The sequence below is a fragment of the Eurosta solidaginis genome, chromosome 5, assembly GCF_040869045.1.
Source record: "Eurosta solidaginis isolate ZX-2024a chromosome 5, ASM4086904v1, whole genome shotgun sequence".
NCBI lineage: Eukaryota > Metazoa > Arthropoda > Insecta > Diptera > Tephritidae > Eurosta > Eurosta solidaginis.
Genome location: NC_090323.1, coordinates 26,961,547 through 26,980,578, shown reverse-complemented (window position 1 = coordinate 26,980,578; position 19,032 = coordinate 26,961,547). Strand labels below are relative to the sequence as shown.

General features: G+C 35.0%; 1 protein-coding gene across 4 annotated transcripts in view; it reads left to right on the top strand.

The window, feature by feature from the left end:
- The window catches only part of fbl (pantothenate kinase 3 fbl), a 91,565-nt gene extending 73,697 nt beyond the window's left edge, over positions 1–17,868 (top strand). For all 4 annotated transcript variants that reach the window (XM_067787864.1, XM_067787865.1, XM_067787863.1 and 1 more), the window contains exons 3-8: positions 1,893–2,066; positions 2,205–2,323; positions 2,397–2,522; positions 5,832–6,008; positions 6,073–6,208; positions 8,216–17,868. In XM_067787864.1, coding sequence (XP_067643965.1) covers positions 1,893–2,066; positions 2,205–2,323; positions 2,397–2,522; positions 5,832–6,008; positions 6,073–6,208; positions 8,216–8,524 — 1,041 coding nt within the window. In that variant the 3' untranslated portion in view covers positions 8,525–17,868. The remainder of the gene's footprint in view (positions 1–1,892; positions 2,067–2,204; positions 2,324–2,396; positions 2,523–5,831; positions 6,009–6,072; positions 6,209–8,215) is intronic.
- The last annotated feature ends 1,164 nt before the right edge of the window (positions 17,869–19,032 follow it).

The following is a 19,032-nucleotide window of genomic DNA, read 5'->3' as shown; positions in this document are numbered from 1 at the left end:
TAGCAGCAATGAAGCGTAATTAATCAAAAATAAATTATATGTATTTTATTCATTTTCGTGAAAATACTGTAGTATGGAATCTTACATTTGAGTGCAGTTAGAGAAGTTCGGAATTAATTTTTTTTAACTTAAGTAATAGCATTTTTGGCTTTATAAAAACTTCCATCTTTTGCTGAATACGTTACGATTCTCGAGTTGGGACACTGTTTCGAAACAACTTGAGATTGTAGAAGTATGCACATGAGCTCTAATGGTACTCAAGCCCAAATGCTTATTGGGTATATTCGACGCCATTTCGAACGAACGCAAATAACTGATAGGTTAACTAGAGTTTAACCCTGCCAGATCGGCCGCTTAAACTCAGCTTAAACTTCAGTTAAAGGAGACTGAAAAACTGCAGAATAGGTTTAAGCGTAGTTTAACTGACAAACTGAGCTGAACTTGTAATGAAAAAACAGGCCTTAAGCATATAGATTCACAACTTAAACCCGTCGTCAAAATGTTGCTTAAGTTTAAGTATTAAATTCAGCTTCAACGCTGTTCCATTTCTCATCTTTACTGCTAAATAATCTAAACTAACACCTCTAAGTTTTTGAAAAAAAAAGTATCACGGCATGTTAGACCCCGGGAGTTAGGTACTGAATTTATTTCCTCGAAATCACAATAAAATTAAATTTGAGCCGTTATTTTTGATAGTGGCATAAGTCCACTCAAAAACATTTTTTCTGGTGCTCATTTTATTAACGTCAACAGTTATCTCACTAACCAAAAAGCGACTGGTGACAGAAGTGTTATCGATTTTATATGTATTTTTTTCGGTGTCGATTGCATAACAAGCCGATGCGTCGTTGTTAGCACACCGATAAAACGCCGATAACAAAGCAGTCGATAACTTTCCGATATCAAATCGATAAGTTTTTGATAAAAAGCCTTTTACTTTTCAGCAACAAAAAGATAGTTTTTCGACAACAAATCGATAACACGCCGATATCAAATCGATGACTTGTCAATACTATACTTGTCCATCAATAAACGATAACTTTTCGATAACATATACATAACCTTTCGATAAATAAATCACAATTTTCCGATAATAAATTAATAGCCTTTCGATAACATAGCGATAGCTATTTGATAACAAATCGATAACCTTTTGATAGTAAATCGATAACTTTTTGATAACTCATCATAAAAAACCAATAACGCATCGATAACCTTTGTTATCGATAACAAATAACAAATCGATAATTCGCCTTTACCTCGTCAATAACCCACCTACATATGTATGTATAACAAGCAGATAGTTCGGTGATAAGAAATGGTTAACACGCCCATAAACGCGCGATAACAAACCAATAACTCATCGTATCAACTTTACCACGTGCATTGTTTTCACATAACGCAACAGTATAGTCACTCAACTTACACTTATTTCTGCATTCCCCCATTCTACATACCACTGCTAAACGTTACCCTTCCTAACGCTACCCAATGTGAAAAATAATGTTTTTTTTCTGTTTGTTTGTTTAATGGTGTGTTCAATTTATACTTATTATTTAAGAATTCATGAGCTTAACACCGGCTTATAATAATTGAATATTCAATTATGTTTTTCTAAGAGAAACTGAAAAGAAAGAAAGAAACATTTACTGGCATATTGCAATTCGAAAACCGCCACGAATTCATCATCATTTCGTAATGTTATCGAAGCTTTCACAGATTTTTCTATTACGACCCACCCTAATATACACGTCTCCTATGTCAGTACTCGACCTTGTACTGGCGTGTTCTAAATGGTACTCAATAAATCTTGTGTTTAAACAAAAAAAAGTTTACTAATTAAATAAAAGTTTACTTAATTTTGTTTGCTTTTTCCGTTTCCTTTTTTTTAGATGGACAATGTGGAAATACGTAAACGTCGTGGCTCGCTGCATTTCATCCGTTTCCAAACAACTGACATGAACAATTTCCTTTCATTGGCCAAACAAAAGGGCATGGCTGAATTGGTGACGACAGTTTGTGCGACTGGCGGTGGTGCATATAAATTCGAAAACGAGTTCCGACAGGTGAGAAAAATTCATATTCGTTTTTTTCACAAGTCCCTTTAACTAAAAAAAAGTCCCTTAAATAGTACCTTTGTTCATTTTCATTTCTGTCTACTATCTTTTCTACACTGTTGCTCTTTTTTTTCTTCTCCAATGTAGCAAGTCAATATGAAACTAGCTAAATTTGATGAACTTGATACGCTCATTAAAGGCATACTTTTTGCCGAAATACAAAATCCCACAGAATGCTATTTTTATGAAAATGCTCGTGACATTATGTGAGTATATAATAGTTGCAATATCGCTTTCTCTTTCTGATTTATGTGTATTTTCATTTATTCTCCCACACAGGAAATGTGAAAAGCGTGCTTTTGATTTCTCCAAACCATATCCGTTCATACTGGTCAATGTCGGCTCAGGCGTTTCAATACTGGCAGTGTATGGACCAGACAATTATAAGCGTGTCTCAGGCACAAGGTATTTTTGCAAACGGTTTTATTTAGCTTGACTTTACAGGCACTGGTTGACTGGCACAAATTTTGTAATTCAAATTTAAGTAACTTCCCGAAACTTGGAATATAGTTCAGAACCCGAGGACAATGCAATAATAAGAAAAAAAGCTCCGATAGGTGGCGCATGGATCGAAATATTTAAAAAAATCGTATTTATGGTCCGATTTTTTTCATATTCGATTTCATATTTCGTATGTATTATACATGAACAGAAAGCGACCAATGAAAAAAAATCGCCGCTAGGTGGCGCAAGGATCGAGATATTCAAAAAAATCGTATTTGTGGTCCGATTTGGCCCATATTTGGAACACGTAATACATACAAGAATAGAAAGAGACCTATGAAAAAAGGGCCGCTAGGTGGCGCAAGGATCGAGATATTCAAAAAAAATCGTATTTGTAGTCCGATTTGGCTCATATTTGGAAACATAATACATACATGAATAGAAAGATCGAGATATTCCAAAAAATCGTATTTGTGGGGTCGATTTGGCACACATAATACATACAAGAATAGAAAGAGACCTATGATGTCCGATTTGGCTCATATTTGGAACAAATATTACATATGGTCCGGTAGAAGTGACATCAAAGTATTTTGGAGTTCGAGGAGGGACAAGCATACGTGGCTCACAGTCGAGTAAAGTCTTTGGAAGGATTATGTATTGAGGACGTAAATTGTGACAAATTGTCAGGAAAGAGTCCGTGTAATAATGAGTCACTAAATGAACTAATACTGTTTTCACACAGAAACTTAATGATCTCATTCAGGTTATGCTACGCCTCACATTTTTAGAAATTTCACGTGCCCAACGCTTTTATTTAATGGTCTGATCAACGCCCTAGTACTGACTAGTACCTAGGACCTACCTAATTATTTTCTAGCTTTTAGTATTATTATTACTTCATGTAAGTTTTGTTTTCAATAAAACCGTTTAGCATGAACATTTTTTTTTAGTTATTTTGTTTAAATCAAGTTTTTTTCCAATTCGACTTTTTGTATACAAACTAGAGCTGATGATACCCTGCTACCCGTATAATTTGGGTAATGCCCGGGTTATACTCCGGTGCTACTTGCAGTAACTCAAGTGATTGATCACAGCACGGAAATTAAGCGGTAGAATCAAACGAGTGAAAAAAATTAAGTGAGCATTTTTCATCCGTTCATCCGTTGGCACATTTCTTACCTGTGTAGATGTGACTCAATCTGCATACAAACTTAAAAAATGGGAGTGGCAACATCCACTAATTAAAAGAGGCTTTGGTCGATTTACGGTAGCTATATCTCGAAAACGGTTAAAGATACATAGATGCAAATGGTATGCGCATTTTAAATATAAAGGTGATTGTCTTCTGGATAAAATTGCGAAAATCGTTTGCCGACCACGACCAATTTTTATATAAAAACACCAACACACGCCTTTTAGACACATCTATCGTCATATCTCCGTCAATTATCGAGCTACAGTGCTAAAATGTTAGAGGAGCTATCTCGTAAGACGACTAAAAATTACATATTTGACAAATTAAAAAATAGACTTGATAACGACACTTATGCAGCTCAAACCTTTTAAAAAAACCTTGCGTCTAATTTCGGTAGCAATACCTTAAGAACGGTTCTTTCTGATCGAACAGTTGTATGCCAAATTTCATTACGATACTTATAATCTGGTGCAAAAATAGATATGCAGATAACTCTTAGGGTAGATAGGCTGACGGATGGATGGATTAAGAATGCTCACGAAACTTTTATTTCGGTCACCGCCAGAGAAGTTACCTTCAAACACATTGGAGTTACCCAACACCCGGGTACCCATTTATCTCATTACCCGGGTAATATCATCAGCCCCATTACAGACGGCCAGGAGTGGAAATAGCGTTTGGAATAAGAATAGAAGTAATACGAATTCGAAAAGGATAATGATGTCAACCTGGCGGGTGTGAAGAGGGGGAGCGAGGCTAAATTTTTTAAATCAATTTGGAGCATTAAAAAGTCGGCCGGGTTCACTAGTTTAAGAATGATACTGACTAAAAAAATTTCACTAACTGGATTTGGAATTTAAAATAAATTTCAACCAATTAACTATTAATATTTGGCGCGATGTACCTCGGAGTAGATTTAGGCCCAGCTTCTCTTCCAACATGCGTCGTGCACCTTTTAATTTTCCCTGCATGTTGGCAGGGCGGGACCTTCATGCTTTATGTCCCGAACGTGTAACTGCAAGGCATATGAATTTTCCCTGAGAAACTTTTCGTGGCAGAAATACACTCGGAGTGTGGGCAAAACCTCTGCCGATGGAAAAACTCGTTTTGAAAAACTTTTTTCGAATTGAAAAGAACGTATTTCAAAATTTTTGATTTTGCTTTGTCGGTACTTGAACCCATGACCTGCGGTGTGGTAGGCGGAGCACGCTATCATCACACCACAAGACTAAGATCAATAATCGAATAGAAAGTAAGATAGTTCTATTCTGATTTATGAGAGACCAAGTTTGTGGCGACACCTCACATGTGACTTACAGTGGCAATGTGACATTGCTTTTAATTGGAAGAAACCAGTGTTTGCAAGAGGCAAGCGGAAGAACAATGTGACTCAACTGGCTAAAAACGGTTTATTCAGTGACCTTCTTCGCTAATTGGCCAGCATTCTTTGTACTCCATTTTAGTCATAATTTAGCGTTCGGACAAACGATCAGTGCGTAGCCGCACAAGCAGAGGCCCTTGTAGTTAGAAAGACTTATCCACATAGAATCTTCTTACGAATATCGTAGCAGACATCATCCTGAACGTAACCGTTGCAACACAAAGTTCCAAAAATTAAACGAAAACTGGCTTTTTTTCTACTTAAAAACTTTTTCAGGTTGTTCAAAAGCAAGTCTCGGTTTATTGTTCCATGTTCTTACATGGTTTCAATTCCTCTAGACCCGCTTTTCTGCGGAACCTTTCGGCTTCCTAGTGGACTAGGCACTTCAAGCCGTTCAATACATCACTGACATTTACTAACGCTTCCCACCGCAGCCTGTTCTATGTACCGAAGCGAGTTGGAATTTTTTCTGACTAAGGGCTATCATTTCAGTGTAACCACATTTAACTTTAAATCATTATACCGATTTTACTATTACTTCAATAAAGTTAGATCAGTATGACAATAAAATATCTATAAGTAACCGAGAATCGATATTTTGGATACCGTCTAGTTTAGTATTAGTCGTTTATTCAATTAATATCGTAGTTTTTTATTAATAAGTTTTTTTTTTTATTTCTTCTATTCGCAGCTTGGGTGGCGGTACATTCCTTGGCCTCTGTTGCTTGCTGACAGGCTGCAACTCCTTTGAAGAGGCAATACAATTGGCAACAAAAGGAGACAATCGTAAAGTCGACAAATTAGTACGTGATATCTATGGTGGCGATTACGATCGTTTTGGTTTGACGGGTGATTTGGTGGCGTCGAGGTATATAATTAAAATAATTACTCCTTAAATGGTGCAAGTGTTGAATGTTAAATGCTTTTTACAGTTTTGGACAAATGCACATTGAGGACAAACGTTGTTCTGTATCGCGTGAAGATTTGGCCAATGCAACATTAGTAACAATAACAAACAATATTGGCTCTATTGCACGAATGTGTGCCTTAAACGAGAAAATGGATAAGGTAAGAAGCATAATCAAAATGAAAGTTCTTAAGAAAAAAAAAAAACAAAAAAAAAATATATATTAGAGTACTTCAGGACTTTGTGCAAATTTTTTAGCATCCATCATTGCAAATTTCCTATAGCAAAGTTTCCAAAGAGGCTTTCTCTCATTGGATATTTAAAGGGATTGTAAAGTCTCTCATATACTTTGGAGTCTTTTTTTGGTGAACGGCCACACAAAAAAAGTACTTTCCTCAAAAAATTAGAGAGGGTATGCTGGCTATCAATGCTTAGCATAACGGGGACCCTGAAAACAACCACGACGGCTGCACTGTACGCCATTCTGCACATTAGACTGGGTCGATTTATTAACCGATATCGCGCCATCGATTTTTCGATAGGATTTGGGTTCAGGAAAAAAAGAGCCCGCGAAAAAAAATGGCGAAAGTGTTAATTTTTCGACCAAAACACAAAAATTGTTATCGCCACCGTCTTTAAAACAGTTTTTGGAAAAAAAAAATATTTTTTGGGTTTTGCAAATCGACCCAGGTTACTGCACATTCCATCTGTGGACCTAAATGCAGACTGTACGGCCATAGTAGTAAATCGTCATAAAATAATGGACGGACAGGCTACCCAGTTCGATTTCTACTCTTCGATGGGTCTCTTAGAGCTACAATAAGGGTGAAAGGTTGGCTGGCGCAAAAGCGCCAACAACTGGCGATACACGTGTACACCGATGGTTCTAGACTAATGGAAGTAGTTGGATCTGCGGTATATTACGCTGATCCGGCCTAGAATGGCCTAGAAGGTTGTTGTTGTTGTAGCGATAAGGTTGCTCCCCGAAGGATTTAGGGAGTGTTATCGATGTGATGGTCCATTGCCGGATACAGATCCGGTACGGTCCGGTAACACTGCACTATTAAGGTGCTAGCCCCACCATCTCGGGAACGATTTATATGGCCACTTTAAACCTTCATGTCATCCCTCCCTGCGCACCCCCAAGTTCATGAGGAGCTTGGGGTCGCCAGAGCCTCGTCTGTTAGTGAAACAGGATTCGCCGCGGATAGGAGAGGTTGACAATTGGGTTTGGAGACACGGCCCCTTGAATCTGGTATTTTAGTCGCCCCTTATGACGTGCATACCAACACGGGTATATTCTGACCCGCTGGGACGGCATAGGTCGCATGTGGTCATAACAAAATCGTTCCCGAGATGGTTGGGCTTGGTACCGGAACGTGACGGATCTGCATCCGGCAAAGGACCATCAACTCCATAACACTCCCCAAGACCTTCGGGGTATGTCCTTATCACTACAACAGCATCAACAACGCTGATCCGGCATTAAACAAATACTACAAGCTGCCAGATCACTGGAGTGCGGAAATAGTATTTGTAACTAAAGCAGTAGAAGCACTGCAGGTATATAGCTTAAACTGCAGCCGCTTCAATTTTTTAATTGACAACAAAGCAGTAGTTAAGGCAATAATCTCTCATAGCACAACGTCTAAAAGTGTGTTAGAGTAGAAAAGAGGGTACTGTATGTTGATTATGGGTATTCTGACTGAACACTGACTTCTGGCAACATCTGCTTTAAATTAAGCTTTGTCAGTGATAGCAGATGTAGGAGCTGTGAGTTGAAGAAATAAACGATCGAGCGTGTTTTGTGCTCTTGCGCTGCACTCTCCAGGCTAAGACCACAGCTATTAATAGTGGCACAGCTAACAGATCTAGAAGTAGCAAGTAACATAGCACTTCTGCCATTATTTGTCCATAGTAGGGATTTATTTTATAACATAGGTCCTGGTTTCTGATAGGATTTCTCAGTTTGGTAGTTGAGCAAACTTGTGGTAACACAATTGACTCATATTGAGTCTATGTGTGGTTCTCACGAACCGGCCAGTTCAACCGAACCTAACGTTTCCATCAAATGCTAAAACTCTCTACTCCCTTATTACGTTTCAGATATAAATGTATGCACGTTATAATAAAATATCAAAGTTTTAATTGCTATTGCCTACTTGCAGGTCGTTTTCGTTGGCAACTTTTTGCGTGTTAACCCAATTTCAATGAAACTACTCGCTTACGCCATGGAATTCTGGTCCAATGGCACACTCAAAGCGCTCTTCCTTGAGCACGAAGGTTATTTTGGTGCGCTGGGCTGTCTGCTACAGTTCAATGGTGAAATTGCGGCCGCATTAAATGAGACAACCGAAGCGACAGTGAAAACGGAACCATCAACAACTACAAACGCAACTGCTGAAAAACTATCAACCATCACAAATTCCACAACAACTACGCCACACAGTAACAATGCTAGTAATAGTGATAGTTAAAGTACATAGACTGTTTCTAAAGAATATACTGGACTTAGTTCGTAGCTCAAATAAATTACCATTAAAAAAAAACACCCGACACACAAAATACTATAAAAAATGTGCTTGTAAAGTGTGAAACTACTAGCAAAATAAGAAACGAAAAGGCAAATCAAAATAAATATAATTAATACGTAAATAATAAAAATTTTGTATGTGAGAAGAAAAAAGCAAAAGTATATTGCATGTATGTACATTAGGGTGGCCACAAGAAATCAATTTTAGATTTTGCGCTGGGGCACCCCCCTAAAATATGCCAATAGATTTGAAAATTATACATACAAAGTTTCAGGCCAATCCGATAATGTTAAAAGGTGCCTCATTGAGGTCAAAGTTAGAAAAAACAGCGATTTTTCAGAAACAATTTTTGTATTTCGTCAGTAACGCTCCGATTCTGAGCGTTACCGGTAAAATAGTACCCAGAACATTATGTAACCGAATATCGTTACCAGTTCTTTTATCCGCGATTTTGGCCCAAGTGGTAACGCTGTCATCACCGAAAAACTCACCAGTGTCTGTGGAGAAATTTGAAAGATAGGTTTCTTCGCTTTCACGGTTGCCAATTTGGTCCATTTGGACCAAAAATCGTCCCTTCCAACCCCATTTGGTCCGCTAGTCCCTTTTGTTCAATTTTGGCAGTAGCCACGATTGGTACTTTTCTTTCTTTTTCACTCAGGTAAAACTTCACAATATTGCCCAAAAATTCGCCACACTTTCGTTAGACCCCATATAATTTTGAATTTACTTCAATGGAACTCTCACCATAAAAAGCCTAACACTTTCAAAACTTATAAAAAGAAATTCTATGCATTACTTCCCGTTTGGCACGTTGATATATAAATCTTTCTCACCCAGCTCAATGAGTTCAAGGAATTCCAGGTCTATTGTGGTAATTGAAAACCAAGTATCTTGGCACAAGAAATATTTTAACTCGAAGACAGAAGGAAGCAAATGCAAAAGAGATTTGATTTCGGAAGAAATGTTTTGTATAAAATTATTCCCGTAGGTGCTAGCAGAACCCCTGAAGCCTGGGATCAAAACTCACACTTACTGAATCTGGGCTCTGATATGAAGTTTAAACGTTAAGGGAAAAAGTAAGCATCTATAAAAATAGCACTAACAAAATTGCCTAGTTTCATTTATGATTTACTGAATTTTCCACACACATAGTTCGGCAACACCAGAACCCAAATTTTGAACCGTTTCTTACTAAAACCTAACTGCACTATACATTTTATTTCATTGCAATCAACAACATAATGCTAGAACCAAGAGCTTTGGGACCAAAACTAGGTTCACAACGTTTGGTTGGTGAAAGACATAGACTTATCCTATGTCAAAATATAGTGCCATTTTTGGTTGCATGCACATATATTGGTTTGTTCAGCTTGAATTAAAGGAAAGTCTTCACTATGTTTAGTAAAATTTTATATGGAAACATCCTAAAATTTTGTATTTTATACTAATAAAATAAAACAAAAACTCCAACTCCCGTGAGAAAAGGCTTTGAAGAGGTTTACAAGGTATAATCGAAACAGCTGTCGCCTTGTCCGTCCTGATGTCACGTTGTTTAAATTTTTCCCAAATTATTAACTAAATAACAAAAATTTGGTAATTTTTTCGATGAATTTCGGTCCCAAATAAAAACATGGTGTGACAACCGTGTTTGTTTTACCGAAAATGTCTCACTTGTAGATACGAGGTTAACGAATAAAAGGGACGATGTGTATATGCATATTATGTATGATAACTTTCTACATAGGTATATTGTAATTTATTCTGTGAAAGTACATAATGTAAACAAATATGTATAGCAAGAGGCAACACTTTTTTACTATTATTTTTACTTATTTGCGCTTACAATTCTTTATTTTTCAGTTTTGCATTTTTATAAACTGTCAGCTGTTGTGTGGTTATTTCCATGTAACCACCTACTTTTGTGGGTAAAATATTATCCGGCTACTTTCGCGGGTAGAATACCAAAAGGGTGTAAAAGTTGCCACATGATTTCGTTACCGTGGTGAAGAATGTTGTTACCACACTAGAATCAGGGTGTAAAAGTGAAACCATTTATGCCAGGAACTTGACTCGTACACCATTCGATAGGTAATTTTATTTGTATTGATTTTGATCTAATAATATTTTTATAAAACGGTTATTTTTAGCAGTATTTAGCATTTATCAGATCAGCTCATAGTGGATATCCACAATTTTTAATTTCCATGCAAACGTCTATGGACATTACAATATTCAATGGTATACGAGTCTAGTTCCTGACATAAATGGTTTCACTTTTACTGACGAAAGACTAAAATTTTTTCTGAAAAATCGTTGCTTTTCCCAACTTGGGCCACAATGAGGCATCTTTTAACATTATCGGATTGGCCTGAAACTTTGCAATAATCATTTTCTGATCTATTAGCATATTTTAGGAGGGTGCACCGAAAGATAGAACAAAAATTAAAATTCACCATATACCTTGTAACCACCCTAATGCACATATTTATATACTGCATATAGATATTTAGTTAATTAATGCAGCAAAGAAAAAAAAAATAAATTGAAAAGCGTAAATAAGTAATAACAATAAGTTGGTATCGAGCAATCACTAACACGTCCATAAAATGAAAATAATAAATGTATGCAGTCGTATGTAAATAGATAATGAGCCAAGTGTAATAGGTGGCGCGGGGCGTCCATAATATGTATGTATATATTATTCAACGAATTAATTCAAATTAAACTTATTCAATATTATAAAAATAAACTTGAAAGTATATAGTCTAAATCTAAATAATTAAGACATACTACATACATATGTGACCCGGCCTATGAAAAGGTGGCTTATGGCTCAAAAAAAAAAGAGTTAACTACTAAGAAACTGAAGAAATGCATTGTTTATCTTTAACAGCTGTTTATCGCAATTTTTTTTTTTTTTTTTTGTCATAAGCCACCTTTTCATAGGCCGGGTCACATATATTGTTGAAATTCAACATCACAAAATACAGGGGCTGCTACAGTGCAATTATTTTGCGTAAAATGTAGCTTATGTAGGCACTGAAATTGAATGAATTACCGTTATTACTACTCTAATAGCTTGATAGGCAAACTATTTTAATTATAAATATTCTAAAGAACAATATATTTAAAACTCTGATAAACGCATCAATATATCACTTATCTTGGGATAGTAAAATTTTAAATTAATTACTTATAATTTTGAAAATCTATTTTGTCTAATAAAAAAAAAAAAAAATACCTAAAAGGGAACTCGCACAGTGGGACCAGACCTGTTAAATTTGAATTAGCATTAGTAATGGCCAATGATTATTTCAATTGTTTTCCGAAAAAAGCAATTACTAATTGATTGCCATTAAAAAAAATCATGATTTTTTCCGATTAATTAAAAAATTTGAATTTTTTTTTGATTATTTTCCGCTTTGCTGAAAGAAAAATTCTCGTTTGCTGCATGCACGGGATAATTTCTACATACAAGTACATTTTATGATGCAATAATAAATCGTAAGCGCTTATCGAGCCGAATATATAAATGCAGCATATGGGGCGAATGGTATATGAGCGTTGATCTAAACATATTCTCCGGTAAGTATACACACATATGTATATTTTACTACACTCATTATATAAAATAATGTGTGATCGAAAACGGCGATTTTTTTATTGGCCGGAAAATATGTAAAAAAAATGTTGGATTCATAGGTTGGCGTCCAAAAGCTTTCATTTAGCAACGATCCTTTATGGTTTCATCCTTAAGTCTAGCCAATTTTGTTATATCCAAAATAAATATATCCACTATTTTGGATTACGTTATGGCCATGCACTGATTATTTTGTACATACAAGAACATTGGTGGATGTAACGGTATATCGTGAGCGCTTATCTATGCATATGGGTACATACATACTAGGGAGGCCACAAGAAATCAATTTTAGATTTTCCGCTGGGGCACCCCCCATAAAATATGCCAATAGATTAGAAAATGATACATAAAAAGTTTCGGGCCAATCCGATAATGTTAGCACGGTCATAGTGGATATCCCTAATTTTTAATTTCCATGTAAAAGTCTATGGACATTACAGTATTCAATGATATACGAGTCAAGTTCCTGGCATAAAATGATTTCACTTTTACTGACGAAACATTAAAATTTTTTCTGAAAAGTCGCTGTTTTTCCTAACTTTGGCCTCAATGAGACATCTTTTAACATTATCGGATTGGCCTGAAACTTTTGCAATAATCATTTTCTGATCTATTAGCATTTTTTAGGAGGGTGCCCCGAAAGATAGAACAAAAATTAAAATTCACCATATACCTTGTAACCACCCTAATACATACCCACCTAAAAATTATCCTGTCTATAGATGTATCCGACGAATACCTTGCGGGGATTGCGTATTGTTTTACAACAAAACGATATGCTTAAACAATATGTATGAGTAATACTACTTAGGTTGATAGCTTCACTTCCAACTGGAGCGATCCTCTAAGTTGTCATTCATCATCATGATCAGTTGTGTAACCAAAGGAAATAATACACATGTGTATATACTTACCTGAGAATATGTTTAGATCAACGCTCATATACCATTCGCCCTATATGTCGCATGTATATATTCGCCTCGATAAGCGATTACGGTTTACTATTGCATCCTAAAATGTACTTGTATGTAGAAATTATGCAGTGCATGCAACAAACGAGAATTTTTCTTTCAACAAAGCGGAAAAATAACCAAAAAAAAAAATTAAAAAAAAAATCAAAAAAAAATCAAAAAGAATCAATTACTTTTGATTATTTTTGATTTTTTTCAGGTGCTGAAACTGTTATTCCTTTTATAATATAATTCCTTGCAAAGCTATTAATTTTGGACTTTAAATATATTTGGATAAAGATAAAAATTATTATCGGATTTTTATTTTTTGAGTCCGATAGAACTAGCTAAACTCGGACTTTTAAAAATAAAGGTCCGGAAATAAAAGTTAAATCCGGACTTTTATTTTTTAAGGCCTAAATAAAAAGTCCCGCTTGATAACAAAGAAACGGCGCATTCGAATTAAAAAAATACAGATTTTACTTTTATATGTGGACTTTTATGGAAAAAGTTCGAAAACTAAAATGGATACATGATTCGACATGATATTGCTCTAGGGATACCTAGGAACTCAAACATTTTCACCTAGGACAATTTTTTGACCAGGACCGTTTCGACTCCGAAAAAAAATAATAATTATTTTCCGTGCCTGTATTTTTTAAATTTTTGATTACTTTTGATTATTCTTGATTTTTTTTTTTTGAATTTTTTTCAATAACGGTAAAAAATCATAATTTTTTTTTTTGATTATTTTTGTAATCAATTGAAAAGTAATCATTAAACATAGAAAATAATGGCAAATAATCATTAAATGGCGTTTAAAGAAAATAATCAATGGAACGGCTAATCATTACCATTAGTAATCATTATTTAACAGGTCTGAGTGGGACACACTTTTATAAAACTATACAATAATAAAATAGCAAAGTTAACAAATTAAGCGAAAACGTAATTTTTAATTATAGAAATGTAATGCACGGTACTCACTTTTGGACGTTCATTTCGCTCCTTTTAAATCATATTTCTTCCTCCGTTCCTCTCTAAATGACCATTTTAAGAATTTCATTTGAAAACTTAAGTTCTTTGTAAACCGTATCAGCCTGCCTAGTGAATTTTCATGAAATTCCCAAGCTTTGCTAGGCTTTGGGCAGCTGAGGTAAAACCAATTTTCTGTTGCTTCATTAAATTTATTTATTTTTAAATTAATTACTCACTTTGTGAACTTTGTAGATACATTTGCCATCACTATTAGAGCTTAAATTTAAAATTTACATTCTCAATTAATAACTGCATAGTTTTTATACCTTAAAAGTTATGTAATAATAAATTTGTATATACAACTGCAAACACTAAAACAGCACTAAAAATTATTAAGTAATCTTATGATATATTTACTCTCGTTTATTTAAAGCAAACCGATTTCAAGAACGTACTCGAAAAATATACAAAATACAAATTTAAAATCTGCGTTAAATTTTCTTATTTTTTATTATTAAGAATTGTCAAATTTTGTTTGAGTTTGCAGTGGATAATAAAGTTCTTTAAAAAATAATTGATAATCTTTTCGATTAGTGACAGATTCGACTATTTGAATAGATTTGTTTGTTTGTAATTATTAACGTGTTTTGCGTTGTTTTTTAAATAAAAAGTTTTTATGATTTTCTATAGAAAATAGTAGGAAAATTGCCCATTCTTGGTGGTTTCAGATGGGCGCTGTTTATCTTGCAATGTTGACATCAATGCCCGCGCCTGATTGACAAGAATGCTTAGAAGAGGCACCCATTAACGCGCTCGTATATCGTTCACAACCGTTTCTCATATACGTTTTCCCTTTGTTAATCGGTAATTATGCACAAGTTTTAGAGTCTCCAATTTTTTTTTGAGAAAACTACCATCTCTAGAGTGTAATCTCTAATTGGGAGCACGAAATAAAATTTGAGGCGCTACGTGAATTAATTGGTTTATCGATAGCTGCTGTCGATTTGTGTATATCTCTTGAACCTAGCCAAATGACAAAGTTTCTGTTTTTGCAATATATAGATAACTACTTATAGATTAACCCACAATTTGAAATACGGTTCCATCATTAACCCTCCAAAAAAAAAATTTTAATTTATCAGTACACAAATGACCCAGCACCTAAATTGCTCTATATCTCTCGAACCAGCCAAGATTTTCAAAATTCTTGTTTTGCATTATATAACCACCTACATGTAGATCAATCCACAATTTGACTCATTGTTTTATCTTTAACGGTTCAATTTCTCTTGAACAGAGTAAGATTTTCGAAACTTTTGTTTAGTATTACATAGCCACCTACTTGTAGATCAATCCACAATTTGACTCATTGTTTTACCTTAACGGCACAATTTCCACGTGCGATTTATCGGTTGATCTATCAGTGCTGATTACGAACTGCTTTTTGTGTATATCTCTTGAACAAAGAAAAATTCGAAATTTTTTGTTTTTGCATTCATATAGCTACCTAATGTAGATTGATTCATAATTTGACTCAAGGTCCTATCATTAACGGTTAAAGCGCTAAGTGTACTTATCGGTTTTTCGATAACTACTGTTTCTTTGTGTTTATCTCTGGAACCAAGCCAAATGACAAAGTTTTTATTTTTGCAATATATAGGTTCCTACCTGTAGATCGGTCCGCAATTTGATATAAAGCTCCATTATTAACCCTTCAAGGCAAAAATTGGATTTTGTTGGTACACAGGTGACCGAGCAACTGAATCTCTTGAACCAATCAAATTGTTTAAAAAAAAATTTAGTATTGTACAGCTCACTCTTGTAGATTAAACCTCAATTTCTGATTCAAAGTTCCATCATAAACGGTTTAAGAGATATGCACAAGGTGACAATAGTTATTGAAAAAATTAATTAACCACATAGCGACTTAACCGTTAACGATAGAACCTTGAATTACATTTGGATCAATCTGCATTAGGTGGCTATATGAATGCAAAAAGATGAGTGAAATTACTATACCCATTACTTTTACTATTACCCATGACGCAACAAAACCAGACAGGTGAAGTCAGTCACAACAAAAATTTGACGGACCTCATAATCCGGAATGAATTTTAAAGTAATCGGAAGGGAAAATGTTTCCTAATATTTTTCTACTTTTTTATTACTTAATTAAAATGTTGGGAAATCGAGTTTCAAAGTTTATTGCTCCCTCAAAATTAGAAGAATTAGTTTCTAATGTAAAAGTGTATCTATATATTATATTCACACTATGCTCTTTAAACTGAGATAATTGCTCTGCCTGCATCCCTTCTATTTTCCGAGATTTAGCACATTAATTTTTGTGGCACAACAAAAATTTTAAAAACTGATCTAATTTTTTGTTAACACAGCTATACAAAAAAATTAAAAGTAGTCGGATCAGGTAATGCGACTCATGTTTTCTATACATTTTGATGCGCTGAATCCAAATACGCTATAAGAATTGGCCCGACTGGTCATGGTATGGCCAACCTCAAAACACGTAAAAAAATCACTGCAGATTGATTTTTAAATAATGTTAGGGCCAAGCCAATACCTGCTAGGCCAATTCTGTTGGCCGATTGGGATTCGGAGCATCACAGTACTTGGGAAAACATCCGGGGCTTTGACTTATCGAAAGTATGTATGTAAATGATATTATTGCAAACTTAGAACTAGTTCTTATCCTCATCAGAATCAGAATCTTCTGAAATGTTGGGTTCGGGAAAAGCGTTGCCCTCAAAATGTTTATAAAAAGAATGATATTCTTTTGATATAATCAGTTTTTCACACAATTTTTTCAAGTATTTTAGTTTTGATTCGAGAAGAGGCAACAGCTTCAATTAAACAACTATATTTTTTTCAGATATTCAGCTATTAAAAATTCTTCATCGGTATAATTTTTTATGAAGGATACCTTATACAGCTCATCTTTTGTGCATCTCAACTAACATATATATCGTATGGGTAGTTTTATAGGTCCCTGAGTAAAATAATTATAAATAAAAAAATTGTCATACAATTGTGTGTGAACCTCGAAAAGTTTTGGTGAGTTACGAGTTGGTGCCCAACATTCATCCACGAATACCGGAACATTCGAACATACGAATGTGTGCTGTTCTTACTTTTTTTTCAAAAATTGTTTAGCCATATCAACGAATGTGTCATACAAACAGGAAAATTATTACCTTGTTGCCACATGAATGTGCTACATTAATTTTTCTGGCTCAACTTGAATTGCACATTCATGAAAATGGCACTGTAAATTATTGTGGTTTCCATGTGCGTAGGAAGCTCTAGATTTAAGTAGAACCTAGAGAATCTAAAGGGTAATATAACGAGGCCTATAACACAAAATCGAAAAAATTGCACGTTCATGCTTCTTGTTAGTGGGCGGCGATATGTGACTCAAAAAAGAAATTGCGAGAAACAGCTGTTAACAGCTGCTTTTTTTTTTTTGCGAGAAACAGCTGTAAACAGCGTTTTTTTTAGTCATATGCCACATTTTCATTGACCGAGTCATAATATTCTCATTGGAAAGGTGAACATGAAAGAAAGAGGAGAGAAAACAAGAGGAAATGGAAAAAGTAGACGAAGTCTGAGAAGTAAAGGAAATAAGAGGAAAATGGACAGTGAGAGGAAAAGTAAGAATAAGGATAATGATTTGAGACAAAGTAAAAACAAAATTAAGAGAACGAGAACATTGACGCGTTGTGCTGATTTGCAGGGTTTGCTAGAATATAGCAGCCATTCGGTGCTTTAAGGCTCCAAGTATTGACTAAAAGGTAGGAGAACGGCTGTGGTCTGGCGTTAAGCAAATCCTTACTTATTTGGGAAAAATATTTCAGTTCTAAAGATTTCTCAGCACAGGCAACTGATTTTAAGAAGGCGCGTTTGTTCCGCAGCGTGATACATGTACCGCCCTTATATGTAAATAAAAAACACCATTTCATAGAGATGCGCAGACTCAGACAGAGTAAGCAAAGCACTTAGTTCAACTTTTACGCACATCTGTAGCCTGTGGGCTCCGAAACCACTCCGCCGATTTTGTTCCAATTTTAATTCGATACAAATAGATGAATCCACAAGTACATCGTATTGCCCTCATTCGGAGCATGATCCACTTTTGTCGCCAATTTATCTAAAACAATTAGTGAATTTTATTCATTTGGGGACTTTTCAAGCGCAGAAATACCTCGAAGAACCCACTCCGAATATTTTAATACTCATCTGATGAATTCTATAGTGTGACCTTTATTCGACTAACATGGACTTTACTTCTAAATTACCTCCACTGTTCAAATAAGCACTTGTAATCAAGACCGGTTTTCCATGGGACTTCTAAGGGAAAATTATTTTGTCTGGCAATGTTGGTTGCCAAGAAGACGAAATCCTTGTTTCTGCCATAAAAAAATTACACTTAAAAATTCATGAGCTTAACACCGGCTTATAATAATTGAATTTCAATTATTATGTTTTCTAAGAGAAACTGAAAAGAACTCTGTATCATAATAAAAAAATTTCGTTGGTCAAAATAATAGGTGTATGAAACTTTTCTTAGAAATTAAAGAACACCATTGAATTATAATTCCTTACTCCACTGTTTTCTTAATCACCGTTATATCCACCATGTTTAATATAACTTTGCCTTTTCCATTGCTCACGACTTTAATTAATTTTTGGCAGGTTTCCAATGGAGTGCTATCCCATCCCAATCCTTCATCTTCTGCCAAAATAACTCGTTTGTTTTGAAATAAAAAGGACTCCAGTCTTCTTCTAAGGTCTCTTCACAAGTTTTTAATAGGGTTGAGGCCAGGGGATTGACTTGGCCTTTGCATACATGTGACAATTCCACTTTC